General features: G+C 35.3%; 1 protein-coding gene across 1 annotated transcript in view; it reads right to left on the minus strand.

Annotated features, from left to right (window-relative positions):
• LOC123539487 (puromycin-sensitive aminopeptidase-like) overlaps nt 1-20,713 on the minus strand; it is a 42,799-nt gene extending 22,086 nt beyond the window's left edge. The window contains exons 1-6 of the mRNA XM_045324130.2: nt 20,285-20,713; nt 15,412-15,570; nt 13,045-13,170; nt 12,408-12,515; nt 6,950-7,150; nt 2,068-2,164 (exon numbers count right to left, since the gene is read on the minus strand). Of these exons, the coding sequence (XP_045180065.2) occupies nt 2,068-2,164; nt 6,950-7,150; nt 12,408-12,515; nt 13,045-13,170; nt 15,412-15,570; nt 20,285-20,623 (1,030 nt within the window). The 5' untranslated portion in view covers nt 20,624-20,713. The remainder of the gene's footprint in view (nt 1-2,067; nt 2,165-6,949; nt 7,151-12,407; nt 12,516-13,044; nt 13,171-15,411; nt 15,571-20,284) is intronic.
• Between the last annotated feature and the right edge of the window lie 6,691 nt (nt 20,714-27,404).

Raw genomic sequence — 27,404 nt, forward strand, 5'->3', positions numbered from 1 at the left:
TCTTGCGCATGTGTGAATATTATGTTGTTTTTTAGCTTTTAATATTGTGGAGTTATCCCCCTTTAGTAGAGTTATGCCCCTTTTGAAATTATACCTCTTTAGAGTTACTGAACTTTAAGTGTGGAGTCCATAAATCTGAAATTTTCACATTCTGTTTACTGTGAAACCATTATTATTCGTGGGGCATTAATTTTCATGGATTTCGTGGTTGAGCTCAACCACGAATTTAAGTCCCAACGAACAAATTGTGCCCACGATAATTTTAATTGAACGCAAAGTCGCCAAAATAGACAGCATAACCTTTCGATCTGATCCGTAGTTGTATGCATGCGGCAGTACTAACCTGCTTTCGTGTAGTTTATGGAGGCTCCATCAACGATAAACAAAGGTATGCGTGGAAACAAAACCGACCATTTCATTTAGAAGTGTACCCGTGGTTTGTTTATAACATGCTTGTCAAAGTAAAAGTAGATACTAAACATATAAGTTTGACGTAGCGTCACGTGCCAACCGCACTATAATACGGCTGTTATTTGATTTTTTCGGCCCCGCTATGCAATGTTTATACACTAGCCTTTAATTTTACTGACATGTAGTAAAATACTATGACTTTGGAACTATTAAATATTACAAGGGCACATCTATATAAATATAAAATGACCATCTTGTAAAATTTTGGTTGCAATGTCTGTTTTATACTGCCAAAAAATATCAGGTAAGTATTTACGCTAGTTATTTAACATAAATTGTTAAATCCAACAACAAATTAAATCTGTTACCTCTTTCAGTAGAGTAAATACAGCAGTAAGACATTGACCTGGTCGATCTATTATGATTCGATGTGTGAATTCCTTGCACATAATTAGAGGGTCACAATGGGGTTTGTTTTCACATATTAACCATGCATTTGAAAGTAACGATAATATTTGGTTGTTTACATTTAAATTTGCTGATATATGTCTATCTGGTGAATGTACACATGTTATGTTCAGGAGGAAATAAAAGAATCAATTAATCATCCTCGGGTTTAGTATTGTGTAATCCATGGAGTGGCCTCAATTGAGAAAGAATAGTTTAATGTCAGAGGTTATTTCTAAGGTCACGGAGTTTAATTGGCCAGCTTGTAATTACAACAGCTTTCGACATCAGTAGCTCAGTCAAGTGTGACTTATTGAATTAAGATATTCCTTAAATTAATTGCTAGATTTGCGACCGATGCATTAATATATAATTCATATTACACGTTTCTTGGCAGGAAATTACACATGCCAAGTTCAACAGCTTGTAATTTTAGATGCAGAAGCGCCGTTCATTTTGCCAAAAAACAAAAAATCAGACCAGTTTATAATAGTTTATGTATGGATTACTATGGTTATACTAGTACTACGGAATAAAAACAACATTATTTAAATCTATAATACATGTAGTTCGTTTTAATTTGCAGATCAATAAATAGTTCTTGTTTAAAACACGATCAAATGATCAATGTCAACTTTATATTTGTTTCATTTATGAATGCTACGGTTCTGACACTTTTTAATTGGCGCCGACTTTTCTTATTAAATATTTCACAGTTTTAAAAAGTTTTACAAATTAGGAGTCGTATAATTATAGATAACGCGGTCGTAAATTGGCACATGATCACTCGCTAATCTCCCGCGGCGTAGATTGCAAATTCAGTAAACATGGTAGCGCTGTTGGTTTTACATGTAAGGACAGAAGTACTACTAGCAGATCTATTCCTGTGGAAATTATTTTTTTTACAAAAATGGAAAATCCACGAATTTACGTCCCCACGAAACAGCCGTTCTGGCCAAAACCATGAAATTTCATCCCGACGAAATTAAATGATTTCACAGTATTTTACCTTTAACATGCTGGTGGCAAGTGATTCTGCCTTTGTGACCAGTGCAGACCAAGATCAGCCTGCACATCCGTCTGCACTGTTCACTCCTCAGTTAGTAAATTTTTAGTGAACACCCCTTCAAATAATAAATGGTACTACCCAAACTGAATGATAGACCAGCCCATTTTAGAAATTTAGCAGGCTCAAAGTTAATAGCATACCTGCAGAGAAATCAGCTATGGCTATCAGGTCTATTTTAGGCAATGGGTAAGCAATGTTAAAGTAGTTCTTGTAGAAAGGCAATGTCTTCACAGCTACCTGTAAGTATAAAAACATTTTTGGTTAATGATGTGCTATTTTTTATCCTGTCAAGTCTGCAAAAAAAGACTACTGCAGTTGACATAGCAACATTATTCTCACCTGAAAACATGTAAATTTCTAAAAATAGTATGTTTAGTGAAAAAGTTCTTTGTAAATATCTTAAGTAATTCTTTCTTGAGGAATGTAGTCCAAGAAATCCGTTCCTAAAAAGGGTCGAATTGTGCACTTTTTGTGAAAAGCATGAAACTTGGCATGGTAGTAGATAAATATATTACTCTTCATTTAAGAGTGGGAAGCAGCGTCTTAAATCCAAAATGGCCGCCAAAATCCAAGATGGCCACCATAATTCAAAATTTTATGAAAAAATTAAGGAAATCATTAAACAGCTATGTAAAACATGCTAAAAGCATGCACATGGGAATTAGTAAAATATCATAAATATTATACCTGGAATAAGTCTATCATTTGTATTGACAAATCCAAAATGGCTGCCAAAATAAAAGATGGCTGCCAAAAAATACAAAGCATTGTTTACTTTAGGTGGAAGTAATGCATTGTTAACAATAATACTTAATTGAAATGCTCTCTAGTACACAGACAAATAAACAAAACATGTTTTCTACCATATTTCAAGAACAAAGTAAATGAAAATGCAATTTTATTGAATAAATACTAATAGAACCTTTTATTGAAGTATACTACTAACAGAAATTTGTTACTGAAGTATACAAGAAATACTGTTTATGCTGTATGGATTCAAAATAAAAGTTAAATTGTTATATATCAACTATTTGATTTGATATTTAAAACAAATTTTTAAAAAGTTCCTTCCTTTTGTTTAAATGCATCAGTTATTAACAAAAGTTGCTCCCCTTTGTTTAAATTTAGCCATTTATAATATATGTCAACAACATTAATACTGACACATGTTCCCGCAATTCAAAATAACAAATATAATTTCTGTTTCAAGTAAATCTATCAAAGATATATCAACTGTTTATCTATACGTTTTAACACCCTGACTGTATAATTTTCACATCAGTCTAACATGCAGTGCACATAGTTCCATGCATTTCAGTATATGTTTACCTACTATAGCTCATGTATTTATCTGTATATATTCAATCCTTCATGTATGCTACTAACATATAGCACTCTACCCATTTGTTGTTTGGATAACTACAAACTGTAGCCTTAACTAGTGTTCATTTTTTACTTTCAGCATGAAACAATAGTAGTAGTAGTAGACCTAGTTTTTAGCTCGACTATTCATAGAATAGATGAGCTATTGGACTCGCCCATGCGTTGGTGTCCGCGTCGGCGTCTGCGTCGACGTCGACGTCCGCGTCCCGATTTGGTTAAGGTTTTGTACGTAAGCTGGTATCTCAGTAACCACTTGTGGGAATGGATTGAAACTTCACACACTTATTCACTGTGATAAACTGACTTGTACTGCACAGGTTCCATAACTCTATTTTGCTTTTTTACAAAATTATGCCCCTTTTTCGACTTAGAAATTTTTGGTTAAGGTTTTGTATGTAAGCTGGTAACTCAGTAACCACTTGTGGGAATGGATTGAAACTTCACACACTTATTCACTGTGATAAACTGACCTACATTGCACAGGTTGCATAACTCTATTTTGCTTTTTTACAAAATTATGCCCCTTTTTCAACTTAGAAATTTTTGGTTAAGGTTTTGTATGTAAGCTGGTATCTCAGTACTTACTAATGGGAATGGATTGAAACTTCACATACTTGTTCACTGTCATGATCTGACATGCACTAAGCAAGTCCCATAACTCTACTCTTTTTTTCAAAATTATGCCCCTTTTTCGACAGCAGTTTTTGGTAAAATTTTTGTATGTAATCTGATATCTCAGTATCCACAAATCGAATAGATTGAAACTTCGCACTCTTGTTCACTGTCATGATCTAACATGCACTGTGAAGGTCCCATAACTCTACTTTGCATTTTTACAAAATTATGCTCCTTTTTCGACTTAGCAGTTTTTGGTTAAGGTTTTGTATGTAAGCTGGTATCTCAGTATCTACAAATTGGAAAGGATTGAAACTTCACACACTTGTTCACTGTCGTGATATGACATGCAGTACAGAGGTTCAATACCTCTATTTTGCATTTTACAAAATTATGTCCCTTTTTCAACTTCTGCATTCATTCAATTGACAAGACTGTTGAATAGTCGAGCGTTGCTGTCCTCCGACAGCTCTTGTTGGTGGAGGTTATTACTGCATGTTCTTGCTATAGATTATTGCATTGTTGGACACATAACATACTTAATATGCTTATAAACTACTAACTTTTCAAATGATACCTCAAACACAGATAAGGAGGGTATTGAAATCAATTGGCATCTCTGTATCATATGCCAAGAAACTACAAGAGAACCCCTACAATGCCCTGCTAACCTTAACCCTACTCATCCAGGCTTTGGAAAGGAGTATACCTCATTTTGTGATAATATCTTCAAATTCATAGAACCAGGGGTTTGTCTTCCAGTACTTTTAAAACTGGAAAGTTTGAAAAGGGAAACATCCATAGCTGATACATTGACAAAGAACAAAGGTAAATGGCATGAGACATGCAGAGTAAAGTTCAGAGACCGAGAGCTTGATACGGCAACTAAGCGGCTGCATCAGTATACAGTGATGCAACACCTATGAAAGTTACACGGAAGAGCACTGCAAATGCAACTCTTCTTGATAATAACACATGTTTTATTTGAAATAAATGAAATGGGTCAACCTTGCATAAAGTATCTACATTTCGCAGTTCACTCAACAAGATTGAAAACTAGACTCATGGCACATTTGAAAGACATGCATGCATATAATGAAGGCCGAGAAGTTTTTTGGCATTTAATGATGATGTAGGATTTGCCTTGAAAGAAATCGAGGAATATATTGATTATGACAATGATGCATTGTTCAAAGAGTGTGTATAATTGCAATCAACGTGAATCACCGAGACTGACAGACCGAGATTATGAAGCTTATCCACAAAACCACGCTTTCTGGTCTCTGCATGTACAATGAGTCCTACATATATTGGTAGAGATGGTTCGCGTTGCTTGCAATTATACACACTCTTTGTTGTGTCTCTGCGACGAGTAGATGTGCTGTTAAATATCATAAGTTGTGCTCTGGACATGGCGGATTGAAACTCATCAACTTTCGATGTCCTAGTCTTAATATTTGAACTCCCTAAGATCATCTCTACAATAGTCTGTAGGAATTTTGGTATAGCCTTCTGTTAGCAAGTTTCTTGCAATGTTCCATTAAAAGCACAGTTTTTACTACTGAACATATCCCGGCGAACAATGTTTGCTGCTTTACATGATATGACTGCATCATTGTCATAATCAATATATTCCTCGATTTTCTGATATATCAATACTTAGTTGCTTGAAGGCAAACTTAAAGTGCACTGCGCTGTGTAAATTAAGTGGTGACTGCGAACAATAAATATCAAGGTCTGTTTGGTAGAATTGAAATGACACTTGAAATATGTAAAACATCAGTATGTATCCACTAAACGATGTTGTTTTGTAGTTTTGTTTTAACATACATACATATATATGAATGCATATAAAACATTCGATGGTCAGAACTGGTCCAGTGAACTTTGATATATGGCATTTTTTGGAAATGATAACTTTTCTGTAATATGTAAAACTACATCTATCTTTTAAGGTCGCCATTTTGGATTTTGTTTGCCATACTAATTGATTTTATTAACAAATGTTAATGTTATTTCAGGAGTGTACACTTATATGTTATTTCAGGAGTGAACACTTATGCATGAATTATGTACATTTCATAGATATTCACACAAAAAGTAAACCCCAATGGTTGCGTGATTCACTTATGAAAACATGATGGCAGCCATCTTGGATTTTGTCAGCCATATTGGACTTTTTTATTAATTTGTCATTCTTATTGGAAGCTGAGTATGATTGTATACAATTATTTGCCAAGTTTCAAGATAATTACAAATAATGCTCAATTGTAGTGCGTTTTTGTTTCGTAAACATAATATTTTGGCCGCCATTTTGGATTTTGGCAGCCATATTGGATTTTATTTTTGCTTTTACATCATGCTTATTTGATATTTGATATAATTATATAATAATATGCCAAAATATGTTATTTTAATGCTATCTTAACAGTCGTCTCAGTATTTTCCTATAGAACTGTAAGTTTTGGCGGCCATCTTGGATTTTTGCAGCCATTTTGATTTTCACAGCCCGCTTCCCACTCTTAAATAAAATGAAATATATTCATCAGCTAGCATGCCAAGTTTCATGCTTTTCACACGATGTGCACAATTATTTTACGAATTTCTCGGACTAATGGGACTTAAACATGTGACCCTTAGTTCTGTTACAACTCTACTTCAACTAGCTTTAACAATACCCCTTAAAGGCACTAACCCGCACACTTTAGGCGAAAAAATAATTTCTCTTAAAATTTCATGAAAAAACTTTGAAATTGCAAGATATTCTTACAAATAACCAAAAATATTGTACAGAAGATAGTAAACCGTTGCAATGCTTTTGAAACTAAGCAGAATTGTTTTTTTTACATTCTTCTGGCATTTTTGCCAATATCTAACTTTAATTTTCACCCAATTTATCAGTTTTCAGTGTTACACATATACATTCTGGTATGCTAAACTTGTGGACATGAACAAGATGAAAAATTTCACCCAAACGGTGAGGTAGTAGCTTTAAATAATGTAACTGTAGAAATGTATACATACATCAAGTGCAAACTGTCCTTGCTCTTTCTTCCCCACTGGTGTATAAACTCTGATCTTCACTCCATTTACATCCTGGCCTTCTACAAAATCATACTCGCCTACCACAAAAGCCAACAGGTATGTGGACATGATAGGAGATCTGTCGTACTTCACAACTTTATGATTACTGTGGGCGAGATCCTCGGTTTCTGATACTACAGGCTGTAATAAATTTACGACTTTTAAATTAACAAGTTAGAATGAAATTTTAAGACAAGCTGGAAGAAATTTACAATTATGAGAAGCTGGAATGAAGTTACTCTTAAGATGGGCACAGAGCTTTTTCATCAAGCAGTTGGGAAGAGGCCCTGGTCTTTTAAACTTGGAAACTTGTACATACATGTACATGTGTTTATTGCTCTTTTGGAAACGAGAATTTCATTGAAAAAGAGCCTTTCTTTCATTCTGCAAAGGAGTTCTGTAATGGCCAATGAAAGTTTGTGTTTTCCTAATCCTAAATATAAGCTAATTACTTATTTCTGAAATTCAAAAAAAAAAAAAAAAAAAAAAAATCTTTTTGGAAGTTTCTCTGCATCAAAGAGGAAAAATAACCTTTTATTTTCAACCAAAAAGTGGGCAAATACATGTATCACCCTCAGTTACATAAAGCTAAAAAGCCTTGGAGAAGGACTGGAGTTGTAACTGAGCAAGATGAATTTACAATACTGAGAGAAGTTGAACATAATAAAATACTAATAATTACAGACTGGAATGAAGTTTAGCTGTGACAGGTTGCAGCAGTGTTACCAAACAATGTTTGGTGCTTTGAAAATATATCTTTAAGGTTGATGCTTTGCAACTTACTGTGAAATCATTTAAATTTGTGGCTGTAAGATTTCAAGAGTAATTTTGCCCAAAACAGCTGTATTTCATTGTGATAGGATTTCATGGATTTCCAATTATCAAGATATCAAGATAAAAGGATAGGATAGCAGGGCTGGACAAATCCACTGGTCCGTTTGTAAATATGAGCAGATATTGGCTCAATGCGAGTGGAACTTGCTGTAGTACTTGTCCTGCAGCACGAGTGTGATTTTTGTCCACAAATATAATAAATCCAATCAAAATGGAGCCGTGAAGAAGCCGGATAGTTAAAAGATCTAAACAAAAGTTAATTTATTTCCAAACTCTAAAATCCACCTAATTGAATTATGATTGCATTAGCTAGACAGTCAAGAACAAGATTCCGGTACCGGTATGTACGATTTTTAACAGACTTTAAAATAGACGCTGTCTGTAAAATATCATTTTCTTAGTGAATTGAAGGACATGTACAAATTGTAGCAGGATGAATGACAATTCTTGGCAGCTGGTCCTGCAGGCTGAGGTACTTTCAAAGAATTTGTTGAGCCCCGGATTAACACAACCATAAAATCCATGAAAATTAGTCCCCAATGAATATTAAAGATTTTGCAGTAATCAACAGTTTAATATCCTTTCAACAGTCAATTTCATTCCCTAAATAGCCATTCATATCAGTCTTTGTCTATTTGAAATAAGACTATTGCTATTTAGCTAGAAAGCTTGTGCATGAATTAGGAGAAACTTAGTGTTTTTATTCCACAACAGGCGTCTACAATTCAATATGAAGACCCATAAATATCAATGCTCAATGGCACAGACTGTTTTTATTTAAAGCATCTTGGTGATCCAGATTAGTTTTCAATATTAAACCAGAAACGAAAATCTTTTGTCACTGTAACAAACCATAGGTTAACTGTTAACATTCCTGCTCAGTATATATTACAAACAGTCTGGAAAATACTCCAATCAGTGGCTTCAGTCTCCCACGCTTTTCCTCTCATATTAAATTTAATTTTTATTAGCTTCCTTGTTGGTTTGGATTTAACTCTGATTTTCAACAGTATTTCAGTTTTGGACCGGCAGCCAGTTAACCTAATCAGTGTTCCTGGGTACTATACCAGTACAAACCTGGGTGCTATAACAGTACTAACCTAATCAGTGTTCCTGGGTATTATACCAGTACTAACCTGGGAACTATAACAGTACTAACCTAATCAGTGTTCCTGGGTACTATACCAGTACTAACCATGGTACTATAACAGTACTAACCTAATCAGTGTTCCTGGGTACTATACCAGTACTAACCTGGGTACTATAACAGTACTAACCTAATCAGTGTTCCTGAGTACTATACCAGTACTAACCTGGGTACTATACCAGTACTAACCTGTTTTCTGCAAGTAACTCGCAACTTCTCTGCATGAATCAGCAGTAGGACAAATGACTTCAAACAAATTGTCTTCTGTCAAATCAGGAAGATCACTCATCTAGCCCGAGGTTCCAGCTCTCTTAATTCATAATGTTATACTCTACCCATTGAGCTAACCAGGCTTGCTATGTCATTTTTAGAGCACCTCAGTTAATCTCAATAGGGAGAGCGCAGATCTACGGAAGATGGGGTCGTGAGTTCATTCCCCATGTGAGGCTTCAGGGCCCTCGTTTGCCAATTTTTGGGGCCGAAATTTGCCCCGTTCCCCCCTCGAAATAGTATGTTTTTTCCCCCCCAAGTATAGAAAAATTCCCCCTTGAAAGAAAAAAATATTCAAGAAAAAAATCGATACCCGATAGTCTTAGGAGCGTCTCGTAACTTAATGGGCCTGATAAACTTTTACTGATCCGTATAATACGCACGTTTTTCAGTTCCCCGGATGCGTGTATGCAAAGTTACTTCCCTTTGAAAAAAAATATGTCGTATAATGCAAAATCATACCGTAAAAAGAGCACGGATGCAACAGGGGCAACATGCGCAAAGATAGATTTGCTTTTTAAGCAGCATGCCCTCAAAAAACAAACTACTGTCACGGACACCGCTGTTTCACCAGGGCCAGACATGCATGATCAGGTAGATACGATGAAGGGAAGCCCTGCTCCTGCTGCTGCTGAGACAATGTCCGTGGATACTGCTAGTGCTACCGATAATGACGTTGACGATAGTGTGAATAATTTTATATTAAACTCTGAATAATTTTTGCTAAGAAATATTTGACCTCAATTTAAATTTTTTTTGTGTTGTGCATAAAGTAAACCTCAGAGAAAATATCAACTTCAAGGGCAAAACCAAGCCAAGGATCGAACCAGTCAGTGTCGGTGACATTCCATGGTACACATGATCATCTTGAACTCTGCTATCATGTCTGTAGCAACGATAATGGCAAATTGGTTACATTGCCTCGTCTACCACAGGTGTGTATCATGATGTAGCAAGCTGCATTCAGAAGTTCCATCCTCGAAAAGTGTACTGGATGACTTCCATATATCCAGAATCAATTCCCCCCTCCCTTGAAAACGACGCGAAATTCCCCCCTCCAAGGGCCCCGGCCCCAATCCCCCAAAATGTAGAGAGGGCCCTGGGCTTAATATGTTCTCCATGAGATATAATAATATAAGACATTGTGACTGAAGTCATTCATCCTCCACCGCTGATTCTTGTGGAGAAGTTAACAGTTACTTGTGGAGAAGTTAGCAATTACTTGTGGAGAAGTTGGCAGTTACTTGCATAAAGCAGGTTTATACTCGTACAGAATCCAGGAACACTGGTAAGGCTAACTGCCTACTGTTACATAGCTGAGAAATTGTTGAATAATGGCACTAAACCCATAATAAACTGGAGTTGTCACAGGAGAGGCAAATTATACCCCCACAATATGGCCTTGTCACAGAAGTAACTTACTAAGCCAATATCAAAGCCAAACTTGCTTGACCTTTGACCTACTGACCACAAAATCAATAGAGGTCATCTGCTAGTCATGATTAACATCCCTATGAAGTTTCATGATCTTCCGCCCAAGCATTCTCAAGTTATTGTCCGTGAAAGGTTTAAATGACCTTTGGAACTCAAAATCAATATGGGTCATCTGCTTGATATGACCAACCTCCAGATTAAGTTTCCTGATCCTAGTCCCAAGCATTCTCAAGTTACTGTCTGAAAACTGTTTCAACGTTCCAGGTCACTGTGACCTTGACCTGTGACCTACTGACCTCAAAATCATTAGGGGTCATCTGCTAGTCATAACCAACCTCCCTATCAATTTTTATGATTCTAGGCCCAAGCATTCTCAAGTTATCATCCAGAAACTGTTTAACTGTTCCAAGTCACTGTGACCTTGACCTACTGACCTCAAAGTAGAACTTGACCAGTATTTCATGATGTTACACCTGTGTACCAAAATTTATGATCCTAGGCCAAAGCGTTCTCAAGTTATCATCCGGAAACCATTTAACTGTTCCAAGTCACTGTGACCTTGACCTTTGACCTACTGACCTCAAAGTCGAACTTGACCTGCATTTCATTATGTTATACCTGTGTACCAAAATTTATGATTCTAGGCCCAAGCATTCTCAAGTTATCATCCAGAAACCGTTTAACTGTTCCAAGTCACTGTGACCTTGACCTTTGACCTACTGACCTCAAAGTAGAACTTGACCAGTATTTCATGATGTTACACCTGTGTACCAAAATTTATGATCCTAGGCCAAAGCGTTCTCAAGTTATCATTAGGAAACCATTTAACTGTTCTGAGTCACTGTGACCTTGACCACTGACCTACAGACCTCAAAGTCGAACTTGACCTGCATTTCATGATGTTACATCTGTGTACCAAAATTTATGATCCTAGGCCCAAGCATTCTCAAGTTATCATCCGGAAACCGTTTAACTGTTCAGGGTCACCATGACCTTGACCTTTGACCTACTGACCCCAAATTCGAACCTGGCCTGTATTTTCTGATGTTACACCTGTGTACCAAATATTATTTAAATCGGTCAAGCCTTTCATGAGTCATCATCCGGAAACCATGCAAAACCAATGGACCGACTGACGGACGCCAAGCTCACTCCTATATACACACCACTCAAACTTCATTTTGTGGGGGTATAATAAACAAATGAAGTAACTTTTATCTGTGTAAAATACAGGCCCATGAAATTAAAAAAAAAATTGTTTTAGAAATTTTAAAAACTTCAACAGAAATATGCCTAGTTACCATGTTTGAATGTAGTGAGTGTGTTTGCAGGTTGTCTTTTTCAATATTTTTTCAGTCAATATACATGGGTGTCTACTTGAAGCAGTGAGATACATGTAAATGCCCAACTTTATAGTGCTACCACACTGGATTACCACATCAATGACATGTGACATGACACCCAACCTAGTGTCACAATATACAAACACCTGGCTGTCCAGTCTTAGAACCACCTTCATAATGCTACGCGCTAAGTGACGAAGTTACTTGGACCATTTTTCATGTTTTTGGTATGATGTTGCCAGAGCCTTTGGTATGATGTTGCCAGAGAATAAATCCACCAGCTCCCCCGCTTGAACGGGCACTCTATCATTTACATTATGCTACCAAGGCAGTTTGTTAAAAGGTAAATTTAAAGTACCAACATACATACCATATTAGACAGTGCAACTCTATTCTTTGGCACAATCAATGTAATGTCGAATGTTGCCTTCAGAGCTGGCTCATCCCAACAAGGGAAAGATCTGCGTGCATCTGATGCCTGAAATCACGTAACACAGAGTTAGGTAATTACATTTAGTAGCTGAACAGTAGACAGTTTTTCTGACAATCGTTTGAAAGCAGAATGTCAATTTTCTCTCAATCAAAAAAGGGAAAGACCTGAATACATTAGAATTCTAGAATAATGATATGTAGAATTCAGAAGACAGATTTGAATTTTTATCTTTCCTAGCATTTCATAGTGCTGTTAAATCATACATTAACCTTTAGCCTGCTGCCGGCATATGATTCTGCCTTTGCGACCAGTGCAGACCCAGATCAGTCTACACATCTGTGCAGTCTTCGAATAACAAATGGTATTGCCCAAACTGAATGATGGACCAGTCCATTTTAGAAATTTAGCAGGCTAAAGCTTAATTATTTTCATGCGCTGATGAAAAATATTCTAGAAAGCACTAGACCTATAGATTCTTATACCCAACGAGCCCAACAATGTGTACTTATATCTGAAATTCTAAGACAGAAAACTATTCAGAAGAGCCGAGCGTAAAAAATTAGACAGATTCTACCTCAAACTGTGTTACAGCAGCATATCTATCCTCCCCATCCGGTCCAGTGTATTTGCTTCTGTAGAATCCTTTCATACGATCATTTAACTCTCCAGTGAACTGTATCTTCAACAATCCTTTTCCAACCTGTAAAAATACAAAAATTGCATATTTTCTGATATGAATGCAGTCAGTATGTTTATCATATACCTAATATAAATCCTGTAAAAAATCAGCTTGTATTTCACAAGTAAATTATCAACAAGCAGAAAGAGTTCTGCATGTTGTATTGTTTGTGGCCGGACTACTTTTATTTATATGCTTGACCTGACAAAGTTCTATAAATAGTGCACATAAAATCTTTAGTTTATCTAAAGTTCCATTTTAACATTGGTATGTTCAATAACAAAACAACAAACAAAAAGGCGGAGGTATATCATAAAAGGTCATCATAACAGTAGCTAAATCTGGGATTCTGTATTTGGCTCTCTTGGATTTTGCAAGGTCGGATCACACTTGGTGCTTGCACTTCTCGTGAGATCTGATCTGGCAAAAATCCACTTGAGCCGAATACAGCATCCCAGATCGAGCTACTTTTATAATAACCCTATTCTATTTTGCATTTCTTCAGGGAGGCATCCAGGTTTGTGTAATTGAGAAAATACATGTACATAAATGCTCAAAATTTAGTGAAACAGTAACCTAAATCCTGTACTTTTTACTGTTTAATCTATACTAATTTATTTTAGGTCTGTCGAGAGGCAAGTTCTGCAAGTTATATTAATCACTCTCGACACCTCATTCCTGATGGAATCCATTGCCACGACGGTATGAGAGAAGAGAAGCCAGTTCTCCTTTTAATGAGTGTCAAGCAAAACAACAAATTCGTAGGGTAATATGAACGCCTCAGGCCGTATTTAAAGATTGTGGTAATGCGACCCAAAGTTTTTTGTGTGGGTAGGGAGGTAGGGAATTTTTTTTGCATCACAGTGTAGTCATATAGGGAAAACAATTTTCATTTGACTGGCCTGCAGAAAAAAGGCTGGGTTGCAGCAATTTTTATTGGTAGGTCGTGTTACCGCAAACAGATTTTTTTAAAGATAGCCCTATGGTTACATAAATGGAAATATTTCTTTGTTAGGATCAAATTTCATGAAATGACACAACCAAAAAATTCATGCAGATTAGTTTGCCCATGAATATTAATGATACTGTGAAATCATTAATATTCGTGGGGGTCTAATTTTCGTGGATTTTGTGGTTGAGTCAATCCAATAAATTTAATCCCAATGAACAAGTAAAATTTCCATTCAATTTATGTTTGAAAATTGAAATCCACGAATTCATATCCCCACGAAATTGCCGTTTTGACCAAAACCATGAAATTTCATGCCCATGAAATTTTACAGTACATGTTATATTTCTAATAGATCAATAATGATTTTGCTACATATAAAATGCAGAAGCTAAACAATAAATAATTCACTTCAGAACAGAGAATTTTTGGTGCTAAATTGGATAAACAATGGTTTGCCACTGGGACTGAATCCTTTCAGTACTATTTTACGAACAAAAGAAAAAACCATCGTAATGGAGACAGATAACATTTGACCTTTACTTTTTACAAATAGCTTTCTAAACCTGCATCACATTTTCATGTACCCAACCAGAGGCAGCCTGTCATAAGGATTTCATATAAATCGGAAATATATCTGATTACATTTAATACTTGAACAAACGTAACTGATTACACAAGATTACACCAGGTGTGACAAGAAGAACACTGCAAAATTGTCAGAAACACATACAAATATGGTAAACAAAAGCACCACAATGCGCAGCAAAATATGCCCGAAGGTATGACATTTGACCCCTAAGTGTGACCTTGACCTTGTAGCTAATCATCCAGAACATGTGCTCTGCACATTGTCTTGATGTGGTGAACATTTGTCACAATTTGTGTCAAGATTCTTTGAAATCATTCAAAGGGTTCAAGAGTTACAGAGCGAGGACCTTTGACCCTAAGTGTGACCTTGACCTTGAAGGCAGACATCCAGAACATGGCCCTCTGCAGGTCATCTCGATGTGGTCAACATTTGTGCCAAGTTGCTTTACAATCCTTCAAGCAGTTCAACGAGTTACAGAGAGGACACGAAACATACTCATATGACAATTGACCACTATGTGTGACATTGACCTTGAAGCAAGCTATCCAGAACATGCGCTCTGCACCTTGTACTGATGTGGTGAACATTTGTGTCAAGTTTCTTTGAAATCCTTCACAGGGTTCAAGTCTTAGAGTTAAAGAACTTTGCCATAATGAGACTGGAGTTTTTGGTTTGGCTGACGAACTCTACCCATTTACATCATACTTTGCAATTTACCTACCTTCAGCTCACTTGGGAAAGTGAAACTTGCAGTCTCATTTTCTTTCTTGTATTCGACAGCTCCGGTAACTTCACTGGTTTCTCCTTCTGCCAAGTACGAGACAGAACTGATCTCAATTTCAATAGAGTTCAAGGTCACCGTTTTAGTTGGTGATGACACCTGAAAAAAACAAAACAAGAATGATGTCAACAATTTTGAAAATATGTTGATCAGAAAAATAAAGGTAGAATAATGTAATGGTTGTAGGTAGGCTGTTAGGTTAACCCTTTAGCGACATGGTTAAGAGTGTCTGCCAATCAAAAGGCCCGGTTTTCAATTTACTACAATGGCGATGAGGATGTTTGATGAACACAAGTATTTGGATGAGGCTAGAAACTGAAAGGATGTGCACCATATTCAATGTTATAGAGGAAAGTACAGACCACCAGGTCCAGGGTCCGATCCTCGGTAGAGACTGAGGTATGTTACTACATATATCTGACAAGCGTGTAAATATCAAAATGTATATCAGTGGAAATCATACTTTGCATCATAACAGGCCATAATGTATAACAAGAGCACCGCCTTGCGGGTGCTGATGCTCATCTGATTTTTTTGTATAAAAGAAATATTGTCCTACCCATGATTTTCTAAGTCTAAAAAGGGCCATCATTCTTGCAAAAAGCAGGATAGAGTTATGTTTCTTGAACAGCGTCCGCTTATGATGGTGAAAACAAGTTTTAAAGCAATAGCTTTGATAGTTTATGAGAAAAGCTGACAAGTTTAAACATAATACTCAACCAAGAAAACTGATTTTCTAAGTCCATAAAGGGCAATAATTATTGCAAAAAGCAGGATGGAGTTACGTTTCTTGATGTACAGGGTCAACTTATGATGGTGAACAAGTGTTGCAAGTTTTAAAGCAATAGCTTTGATAGTTTAAGAGAAAAAGTTGACCTAAACATAAAACTTAACCAAAAAATCTGATATTTTCTAAGTCCAAAAGGGGCCATAAATCTTGCAAAAAGCAGGATGGAGTTATGTTTCTTGACGTACTGGGTCAGCTTATGATGGTAAGCAAGTGTTGCAAGTTTTAATGCAATAGCTTTGATAGTTAAGGAGTAAATCTGACCTAAACATAAAACTTAACCAAGAAAACTGATTTTCTAAGTCCAAAAGGGGCAATCATTCTTGCAAAAAGCAGGATGGAGTTATGTTTCTTGATATACAGGGTCAACTTATGATGGTGAACAAGTGTTGCAAGGTTCAAAGCAATAGCTTTGTTAGTTTAGGAGAAAAGTTGACCTAAACATAAAACTTAAGTTAACCAAGAAATCTGATATTTTCTATGTACAAAAGGGGCCATAAATCTTGCAAAAAAGCAGGATGGAGTTATGTTTTTTGCTGAACAGGGTCAGCTTATGATGGTAAACAAGTGTTGCAAGTTTCAAAGAAATAGCTTTGACAGTTTAGGAGAAAAGCTGACCTAAACATAAAACTTAACCAAGAAATCTGATTTTCTAAGACCAAAAGGGGCAATAATTCTTGAAAAAAGCAGGATGGAGTTATGTTTCTTGATGTACAGGGTCAGCTATTGATGGTGAACAAGTGTTCCAAGTTTCAAAGCAATACATTTGATAGTTTAGGAGAAAAGCTGACCTAAACATAAAACTTAACCAGGCAACGCCGACGCCGACACCGATCAAGTGATGACAATAACTCACCATTTTTTCCCAAAAAATCAGACGAGCTAAAAACAAGAGCTGTCACAGGAGACAGCATGTTCAACTATTTTGATGCTGGATAGTGAAATTAGGCACATCTCAGGAAGATGTAGCTGAGCTATCACTGTTTGATGGATATATTATTAATAAGGAGAGAAGTTGTAATGACAAAGTAGCAAAAACGTATTGGCGATGTGTCATACAAGAATGTTCAGGTCGAGCTGTAACATCAGGGAACCACCGAATACCGAAGATGCCCCAGGAAGAAAACTCCACAACCATGCTCCAGATCAGGCATTCATTGAGGTAAGAGACTAATACTCCAGAGCTTTGAATTTTAATTTCACAATATCGTCTCTGTACGTTGCACTTAACAATCGATGTTATATTTCAGACTTAAAAAAGCTAGGAGAGACTTAAGTAGGCGACGATGGGTCATGGGATGACATCAGTGATCATTAACTAAGAAATCACAACCAAGATAGTCCCCTCTACCCAGGGTGACTTGCCTAAAGAGCGTCCATACGCAGACGTGTTCAGCGGGAATGTCGGCGGAACTTCCTGAACAAAACATTAAAAAATGCAATTTACAAAAAGAGGATGTTATTAAATAAATATAACAAACACAAAACATCGAAAAACTGGGAAAACTTTAGAAAACAGAGAAACCTGGTAACTAGCATCAGGAGAAAATCCATGAATAAATATTTCATTGATCGTTGTGTGGGGGGCTGTAAATCTTCTAACTTTTGGTCCACTGTAAAACCTTTCTTAACAAATAAGGGAAATGCAACTCAAAAAGATACTATTTTAAGTGAGGGAGGTAATATAATTACAGACCAACAAGAAGTATGTAATATTTTTAATCAGTTCTTTGTAAATGTTGCCCAAAATATTGGAAATGATACAATAACAGTAGATGAAAAACACTCTAGTATAACAGCAATAAAATCAAATAATAATGTTCAGTCAGAACTTTGCTTCCATTCAGTTGAACCTTCTTTTGTAGATAAACAAACAGATAAACTAAGTATAAAAAAAGCCACTGGCATTGATGGTATCTCCACAAAGTTGCTTAAGTTATCAAAGCAAACTGTCTCAAGCCATATTACCTCTATATGGTAAATAAGTCCTTTGAAACATCAACATTCCCAGACAATTTAAAAATAGCACAAGTGACACCTTTTCATAAGAAAAAGAGTACTTTAGACAAAGGAAATTATCGTCCAGTCAGTATACTACCTGCTATATCAGAAATCTTGATTGTTAGCTATCTAAGTGAACGTAAACAGTGTATCAAATTAGGTCAGGTCAAAAGTGATTTTCAAGAAATATATAAAGGGGTTCCTCAAGGCTCAATATTAGGTCCTGTGCTTTTAAATATCTTCCTTAATGACATATTACATTTTGTTCAAGATAGTCAGCTTTATAATTATGCTGATGATAATACGTTATCCTTTGCAAATCATGACCTAGACACAGTTAAATCCACCTTAGAGCGTGACAGCACATCTTTGATAAAATGGTTTTCAAATAATAAAATGCAAGCCAATCCAGACAAATTTCAGGCAGTAGCTATAGGACCTAAAACTAAGAAATGTAATATTACTTTTGATTTGGCTGGAAATAAAATAAACTGTGATGATGAAGTAAATCTGTTAGGTGTTACTATTGATTTTAGGTTAAACTTTGAAACTCATATTTCAAATATTTGTAAGAAAGCTTCCAGACAATTAAATGTTTTAAAACGTATTAGTAGGCATCTATGCAAATTAGGGAAACTAAATATATATTATTCCTTCATTCTATCAAATTTCAACTTTTGTCCTTAAACATGGCATTTCTGTGGGGAAGTAAATACCAAAAAGATAGAAAGCATTCAGAAAAGGGCCTTAAGATTCATCTACAACGACTATCATTCAGATTACGAAGAGCTATTAAGTAAATCCCAACTCCCAACTTTAAAAATTAGACGTCTAAGATATATGGCTATAGAAACTTTCAAGATTATTAACAAGCAGTCACCATCTTATCTTCATGATTTAGTTAAAATAAAAAGTAATTCTTATTCTTTTAGATATACCAACACTGCTGAAATTCCACAGGTAAGAAGCACAAGATATGGTCTCAAATCTTTCCATTCCGCGGCACCCAGACTCTGGAACTCATTACCGCAACATTTCAGAGATGTTACGGGGGTAAATCAGTTCCGGAGTCTGATTAGCTCGTGGGACGGGCAGAATTGTAGATGCTCTTGTTGCTCTAATTAAATTATATTTGTTATTTTTCAGTTCTTGCTTTTTCCGCCCTCTGCAAACCAATATGGTTTGGTTCTTGTTTTTCCTAGTGTGCTTAGTATTATGCATGTGCTGTTTGCTTTGTTCTTGTTGCTCTCATATAGTTTCTATTATGTTCACTATTGCTTTTTACGCCCTCTGTCAAACATGTTGTGTTTAGTTTATTCTATAATTCAGTATTATTAATGTGCTGATTGCTTGTATTTAATTATGTATGTTTTAGTAAGTTGCTCAGTGTTTTGTTTTATTTTTGGTCTGTAGCATGTTTGTCTGCTCTTAAGTAGTCCTTAAGTTTCTTTTATTGACTTCTGAAATACAGCTGTTAATCAGTCCATAACAAATCTGATTTGATGTGGTAGATGTCTTAAACCATTTTCTAAAAATGCATTAGTGTTCTTTTTCAGTTCAGTGTTTTACCATCTTTTGCTTTTAACTAGTTCTTAGGCCTAGGCCAAGATTAACAAATGTATTTCAGGTTTAACCAATTTGTATGTATAACTCATGTACTATTTATAAACTTGATTTGCTAATTGTTGTAACTCTTTTAATAGGTACATTTTTATTATGTTATTAAATATACTATGTGTTATTTATGTCGGTCAATAGCTATACTTAGCTAATGTTGTCTGTATATTAACACCGACTTTAAATAAATAAAATTTGTATCTTGTATGCACACCCAAGCCAAACTGCTCCGCCCTGCATGAGCTCCAAGGGTGAGCATCCCGGACGAGCCCCCAAATGTAAGTCTCAGGAAAAATGTGCAGCCCTGAGCGGGATTTGAACCTCGGACCTTCAGCTTACCGTGCCAATGCTCTACCAATTGAGCTACCGAGGCCACCCGATACGAGAACCGCTACAACCATATCTTACCTCGATATTGATGGATTCAATCCCCTCAAAGACGAAGGTCTTCAAGTTTGGTTTAAGCTGAATATCATAGTTCACTGGCTTCACAGTTGTTGGAAGACGCTGAAATGGTTCTTTTGAAGGCATGGTTGAGTTAACTCTTCTGCTGATAATTTGATAATATAGAAAAGACTTTGTGCGTGATTGTACTGTGACAAGTTTCGGCCGGGTGGAAATGTACTTGCACACCGCTCTACACAAATGCGTACTGACCGGGTATAACAAGCGAGATTTCGAATAAAGTTTACAGGTTCTAAAGGTGTGTTTAGTTGTCTTCGATAAATTACAAAACAATGAATTCATCAAATTCAAATTATTGAATTCAGAGAAGTTCTAAAAGAGGTTTTCCGTGCCGTTTCGGTTTCGAGTAGGAAATGCCGACGGTGTTGCACAAAGACTAATGACTGTTACAAATACACCGATTAAGGTATAAACACACTAAATAATTCGGTGTGCCTTAACACAGTAATGTATATTTATGGAAGGAATGATGCAAAATAGTTATATATCAGAGTTTATCTGAACAAATGCTACCTTTACTTGTATAGTGAAAACTGTATTACAGATAATGTACTGTTTAACAATTATTGTTACTGTCTTCGTATTTCATATTGATGTTTTGCAAATTGTTAACTGTGTTTATAGAACATATACATATTTCACATTTCATTATGAAGAATATTGTACCGACATTTCTTATTCATATTTCAAGAAAATAACGTATCTGAACAATTGCTATCTTTACACGTTAAGTGCGTATTTGTATAGTGTAAACTGTATAACAGACAGACAAATGTATTGTTTAACTATCCTTTGTACTGTGCTTATATTTCATATTGATATTTTGAAAATTGTTAACTGTGTTTATGTAGCATATACATATTTCATCATAAAGAATATTGCACTTATATATACGATTTGTCAAAAATAAACTTGAAACTACTATATAATTATTAGTTTTGTTTATTGCTTAAAGAAAATTTCTTTGATAAAATGGTTGAACAAACATTACATTGACTATTCTATGGAATGCATTAATAAAATAAGTCAATGTTTAAGGATTTATCATTGGTATTCAATTTATATATATACATTACGCCTCTACCAGTCTTACGGCCCATCATTACGTAGATATGAGGTTATTAATAAAACCCGGCCCAGCCCGGCCCGGCCCAAACCACGGAAATAGCCGATTCCGATTGTACGGAAACCACCGGAAACTTACGGACGGAAGGCTAATATAATTACGAATGGTGATACCGTCATCTTTATCAAGGCAATTATGTGTATTTTATTTCATTATTACAAAAGTAGAAGCAAAGTATTTAATATTGATGATACGTATGTTTGATGAAGTATTGCACTTGACATAAGCAAAGACCTAAAATAACAAGATATTTGAATCACACTCAATCAAAGAAGTAATACGTTCGACAGTCGATGTGTCATTTTGTGTACCTGACAGACACGAGATAGCAGTTTGCAGGATACTTTCAACAGAACTGGACAGGCTAGTTAAATGTACGTCGTTATTTCACACCTAACGATGTGACACTAGGTTGTGTAGTAAGGCGAAGGGGTCTATACCGTGCACTGGAAGTATTTATAAAATTTGTTTGCCCGACCAAGATAGCGTTTTAGCATATTAAGTATTAATTTAATAGAAATATCTTGCCTTAGGGAACATATAAATATAAACACTCTTATAATAAGTTTGTCAAAGATTTGCATTGATAAGTACACATTTTGCGAAAATTAACTAGAAATGTAAGTTTATGAAATTATTATTAGATCTATACTCCTCTTGCCTATCTCGGTTGCGCAACCAAGACAGATCGAAAATAGATGAACATCGAAGCTATGCGCTGATTTCATACTTGCCATTTGTTTCAGGTTGTTGAGGTATCAAATTTGAATATAAAACTATAAATTATATCTAAAGCTAAAAAATAGTCCACTTTTTACATTTTTTCATATTAAGGGAGGCAATTACAAAAATTTCATAAAAGTGTCAAAGTAAACATTTCCAAAGAGGTATAACTCTGTGTAATAGGTCTTTGTTCCTGAAATACAAGAAAACTGAAAAAAATATCATAAAATGTTGCTCAAATGATAATCATATGATTTAGCTTTAAACAAAAACGGGTGATATGTATCATGATACCTGGAGTTACAGTAAGTTGTAGAAATGAATAAACTGGAGTATAAAATATGAAAGAGCGGTTGCAAAGTTTCGACCCGGACCCCGCACCCCCTCCCTCCTCCCCCCACCCCTCGAAACATGCCCGCTCAGCGCTCAGTCTGTTTAAAACAAACAATAAAAAAACCGGTAAATATCTAATATTGATAAATGGGAGGGTAGTGATAGCAATGAACTTTCGTGTTTTAACAATTTACTGCTAACGTTATTTTTGTTTTTAGATTATTTAATTTTGATTTCTCTTTCTTTTATATTTGAAATAATATAGCATATCTTTTTAAACACAGAATTAAAAAGAAAACCCGGTCCGGTCGGACTACGAACTATGCTTTTGCTATATGCTTATACAACTATTCACACAATGTTAACTTTTTTGTTTTTAAAATGAACATTTTAAAGCATGGATTACAAATGTGTGCAATTCAGATATTAAATTATTATACCCCACACAATGTCAAATGTACTTTCCCATTAGTTTAACTTGAATAATATTCATATAGCGTTTTAATATCTCGTGCGCAAAATCGTTATTTTCAATTTCTGCGCATGTGATATTATACAATAATTGCCTTTTGGTGAGGTCGATATGAGCCACGCCATGAGAAAACCAACATCCGCCCAGTCTGGTCAGGATCCATGCTGTGCTAACGGTTTCTCTAATCGCAATAGGGAGCGGTGGTTTATGGATAAGGTGTTGGCCGCTCAATCCAGAGGTCGTGGGTTCGAGCCCCACTGGGGTCACGACCATGACTTTCATATGACACCAGTACTCGTTTTTTCCAGGAAGCGGACTCGAGAGTGGTTACAATAAGCTTGAAGCTTTCATCACAATCGAGCTAAAACAAATTTGTATAAACTAAAAACTAATCGCAATAGACAATGTTGGTTTTCTCATGGCTTGGCTCATATGTGGATTTATCGGCCTGATAAAAGCAATATCAACCTCGAGCGAATTTATGGACTTGATATCGCTTTAACAGGTCAATAAATGCACATATAGACCACACATAAAAACGACAATTGTTTTATTATCAAATCCCGCCTACTCATAAGTATAAACATTAGATACAAATGTCTGCAGCCTTAGGTCATCTTTCGTGGTTAATTGTATACGGCGTCGCATTGTTTTAACGTAATAACGCGTGGACGTCACAGCTGGAGATCAATATGTGTGTTTGGCTCCGCCTTCGAGAAAATACGATTTTTTATCGTTGAACATGTGACTACATCTAGAACAATGGAAAGGACTATAAATATAGATTTAATGATAAAAACAATAATTTCATATCACATGCGCAACAACGCTATTTTGTTTTTCTGCGCATGTGATATTACATTTTCATGTCTCCCTATGAGAGATCGATACTTTCGTACTGATTAAAAGACGATGCGCTTATTTATACATCGGATTAAATTACTTTATCTTGTGTGTTCATACATGTGTGAACCCGGCCTATTTTTCTTTTCTGCTTTTGAATGATTTGTTCTACATGCAACATTTTGAAAACAATTTTTCATCAAATATCAAACTGAAACAATCACCATCAGATTGGAAATTAACTAACTACTAACTACTAAGAAATGAGTGCTTCATTATATGTTCCTCTGTCTTCATTATTTGGTACGTAATAACTTTTTTAATGTTAAATAAATCATTTCATTATTTTTCGGTATATAAAATAATAATGTATTCCTGAGAGAGTGATCCCTCGAAATAACTCTATCCGTGACTAATATTTTTCAATGCGACAATTGTAATGTTACTTGAAGAAGAATTTAGTATTTAAAATGTAAATGTATAATAAATGTTGACGAAAATGGGCTTAAAATCCTAAAGGCCACAACAGGAAATAATTCTTCCGGCTAATTCTGACTTTTAAGTTAGTCGGGACTTTGATATGCACAATCAAAATTTTCCTAGCACCACAGCATAAAAATGAACCTGATAGTCATTTTATAATTTTATTTCATTCAAAAACATTCAGGAACTTTTCAGAAAATAAAGATACATACTAAGTGGCGAACGATCAGTAAAATGTTTAATAAGAACATGGAGGTAATATAGAAATGAATGAACTGGAGTATAAATATGAAGATCGGTCGCAAATTTCGAACCCGGACCCCCCCCCCCCCCCGCTCAGTCTGTTTAAAACAAACAATAAAAAACGGTAAATATTACCTCCATGATAAGAAGTACTATATTATGTTTTTCATTACGCCGCTTTTGTGTGTAACATGTATTCAGGATACACGCGTAAATAAAGATCGGAAAGAAATCGAAAATGGCTAAGAAAATAAGAATATAATTAAATGAAATTTATGCTGTTGTAAACTTTTTTGTGGTGATTAACTTATTTTTCCCTTAGATACAAGCATTGTATGTAAATATGAGTGTGCAATAGCTGCGGCGTGAAAATAGGGTAGGAGAAAATTAAGACAATACCGCGAAAACGAAGGAGATCCCTGTTTATTTTTCGTCATATTACAATTCAAATTTTTTTTTATCATAATTGTATTTGTGAAAAAAGAACACGCTACTTAGTCATTCCATTTGAAAACATATAGTTTAATGGGCCTGTTATACCAAATGAAACATAATTACTTTTTGGATATAATGGAAACCCAAAAAATAAATTAATCTCCGTAAACAGAAACGTCACAACTATATATATTTAGGGTTGAGCTAAAATGTGATTTCTCGACGCGATTTGCGTAAGGAGTACGAATTTTTCCTTTTCAATACAATGTAATATCGGGTGAAGATCAACTTTTACTATTATTTAAACAAGTTATGAAGGATGCAAACTTGTATTTGGATAATCCCGCTCATTACACTTTCTTTACCGTATACGTAAAGTTGAGAAAAAAAAAATTGTAAGGTTAAAACTTTTCTGAGATGCTTTATGGATTTGGCCACACATGGGCAGTTTAACAAACCAATTATAACTGAAGAATTACACTCAGATCTTTCGTAAAAAACTGCAAACTATCGTACTCGGTATATACAAAAGAAGAGCAACAGTTTTATTTGCATAATTACAATAGGTTTGCTTCTACCAATGAAAAACTCGCAAAACGTAAGGTCTCAGAATGCGATCCATGTACAGTTCACTTCCGGTGTGGTCACGTAACCATAGTAAAGTAAGCAGTGTTAGAGTAAATCGTCTGCAGTAAATTGTGATATTGATAAATTTACAAAAAAAAAAATCTTAATGAAGAAATTTGTGAGATTTGAAGAAACAACATCCGATTCAAAGTTTATTTCGCTTTTCCCGAGACTGTATTGTAAATTATGATTGCGCGGCTCAAACGATTCTTCAGTTGTTCTGTATCAAAAATGCCGAGCACTAGCAAACTGACTGAAAAGGCATTCTGTATACAATAATATATCAAATCAACCTAAATAAATTGCAAAGTTTTGCAAGATATGTCTAACCATTGAAGTTTAATTTTGAAGTATCTAAATGCATAATCTGAAAGTGTAGAGCATTGGTAAATATCCAAACGAACCTTAACAAGTTTTTATCTGGTCTTTTTTCACGAAACAGTGTGAATCGTTCTGTATATTGAGTGCAGTTAAAATGGTAATTTTGTTCCCATTTAAAAGATTCTTTTTCGCGTCGAGTTTTGGTTCACCAACTAATGTGAAATACACTCGATGACTGCTTCCTGGAAAGTAACCAGTACTCGCACCGAAAGAATGGACTGTTGGAGTCACGGTCAATCCCTGACAGGATTCGACCCGCGACCTCCGGTTTACGAGACATCTGTACAAAAATGAAAAAAGGTAAAATTTGTATCTCGATTCTACTCTATATAGTTTTGAACTTATTTGAATATAACTTAAGTAAGTCAGTTTATTCAGAGATCACTTGCAAACTTAAAAAAAAAATATGTTAAAACATTATAGCAACCTGCCGAATATGAAATCGATTATCGAAAGAGCAAAGGCTATGCCACAAACTGCAATGTACCACAATATATTCAATTTGTGACTTTCATCGTACGTCAATTCAGTCGACTAAGTTCAAGAGATACTCAGAATACTGCGTGAACAAACCTCTCAGTATTTGTTTCTATATATTTATACAGTAATATTTTAAAAATATGGGGTACCGTGTGTAAAACTTTTCAGTATTCAACGCTGCATTCTTTGAGCGTAATCGGTATCCCGACCTATCCTATTTTTTTTTACATGACCCTAAATGTTTTATGGTCTTTGAGATTTTTTAAAAACTGTTTAATAAAAAGTTTTAAAAAAACTGCTCATTCTATTCTTTAAAAATTGTCAGTGATATTAGAAATTATTCGTATTCATTTTTTTGACATAAAAATAATTTCCGTAAAGTCTCATTGAACAAAAAGTATAAAAAAAAATCCTGCCTTTTTACTACCTATTTTTTTTAGGCATGTTACCGGACACAAAGAATTATTTAGGATTTGGGAATGCACAGGTGAAACAAAAACTCTTTGAGGCCCGAGAGGAATTATAACAACTTTTTGGACAAAACGTGATTATAAAATAGTATATAATGATAACGATACAAAATATCGGGAACTAATTAGAAGGCTCGTCAAAACAACGCTATGTATAACGACTTCCTGTGTACAAGTTTACAAATTATATGAAGACGTTTTTGCAACCAGAAAGAACACGCAGTTTTAACCCATTCATCAAAGAAGTTCCTCGCGGGCATCATAAAGTTCAGTGGTTTTTTTTTTTTACTAAATTCTAAATATGTAAGTTGATATCGACACGATATCATTCGTAATTATATTAGCCTTCCGTCCGTAAGTTTCCGGTGGTTTCCGTACAATCAGAATCGGCTATTTCCGTGGTTTTGGCCGGGCCGGGCCGGGCCGGGTTTTATTAATAACCTAGAT

This window comes from Mercenaria mercenaria, chromosome 18, assembly GCF_021730395.1.
Source record: "Mercenaria mercenaria strain notata chromosome 18, MADL_Memer_1, whole genome shotgun sequence".
Lineage (NCBI taxonomy): Eukaryota > Metazoa > Mollusca > Bivalvia > Venerida > Veneridae > Mercenaria > Mercenaria mercenaria.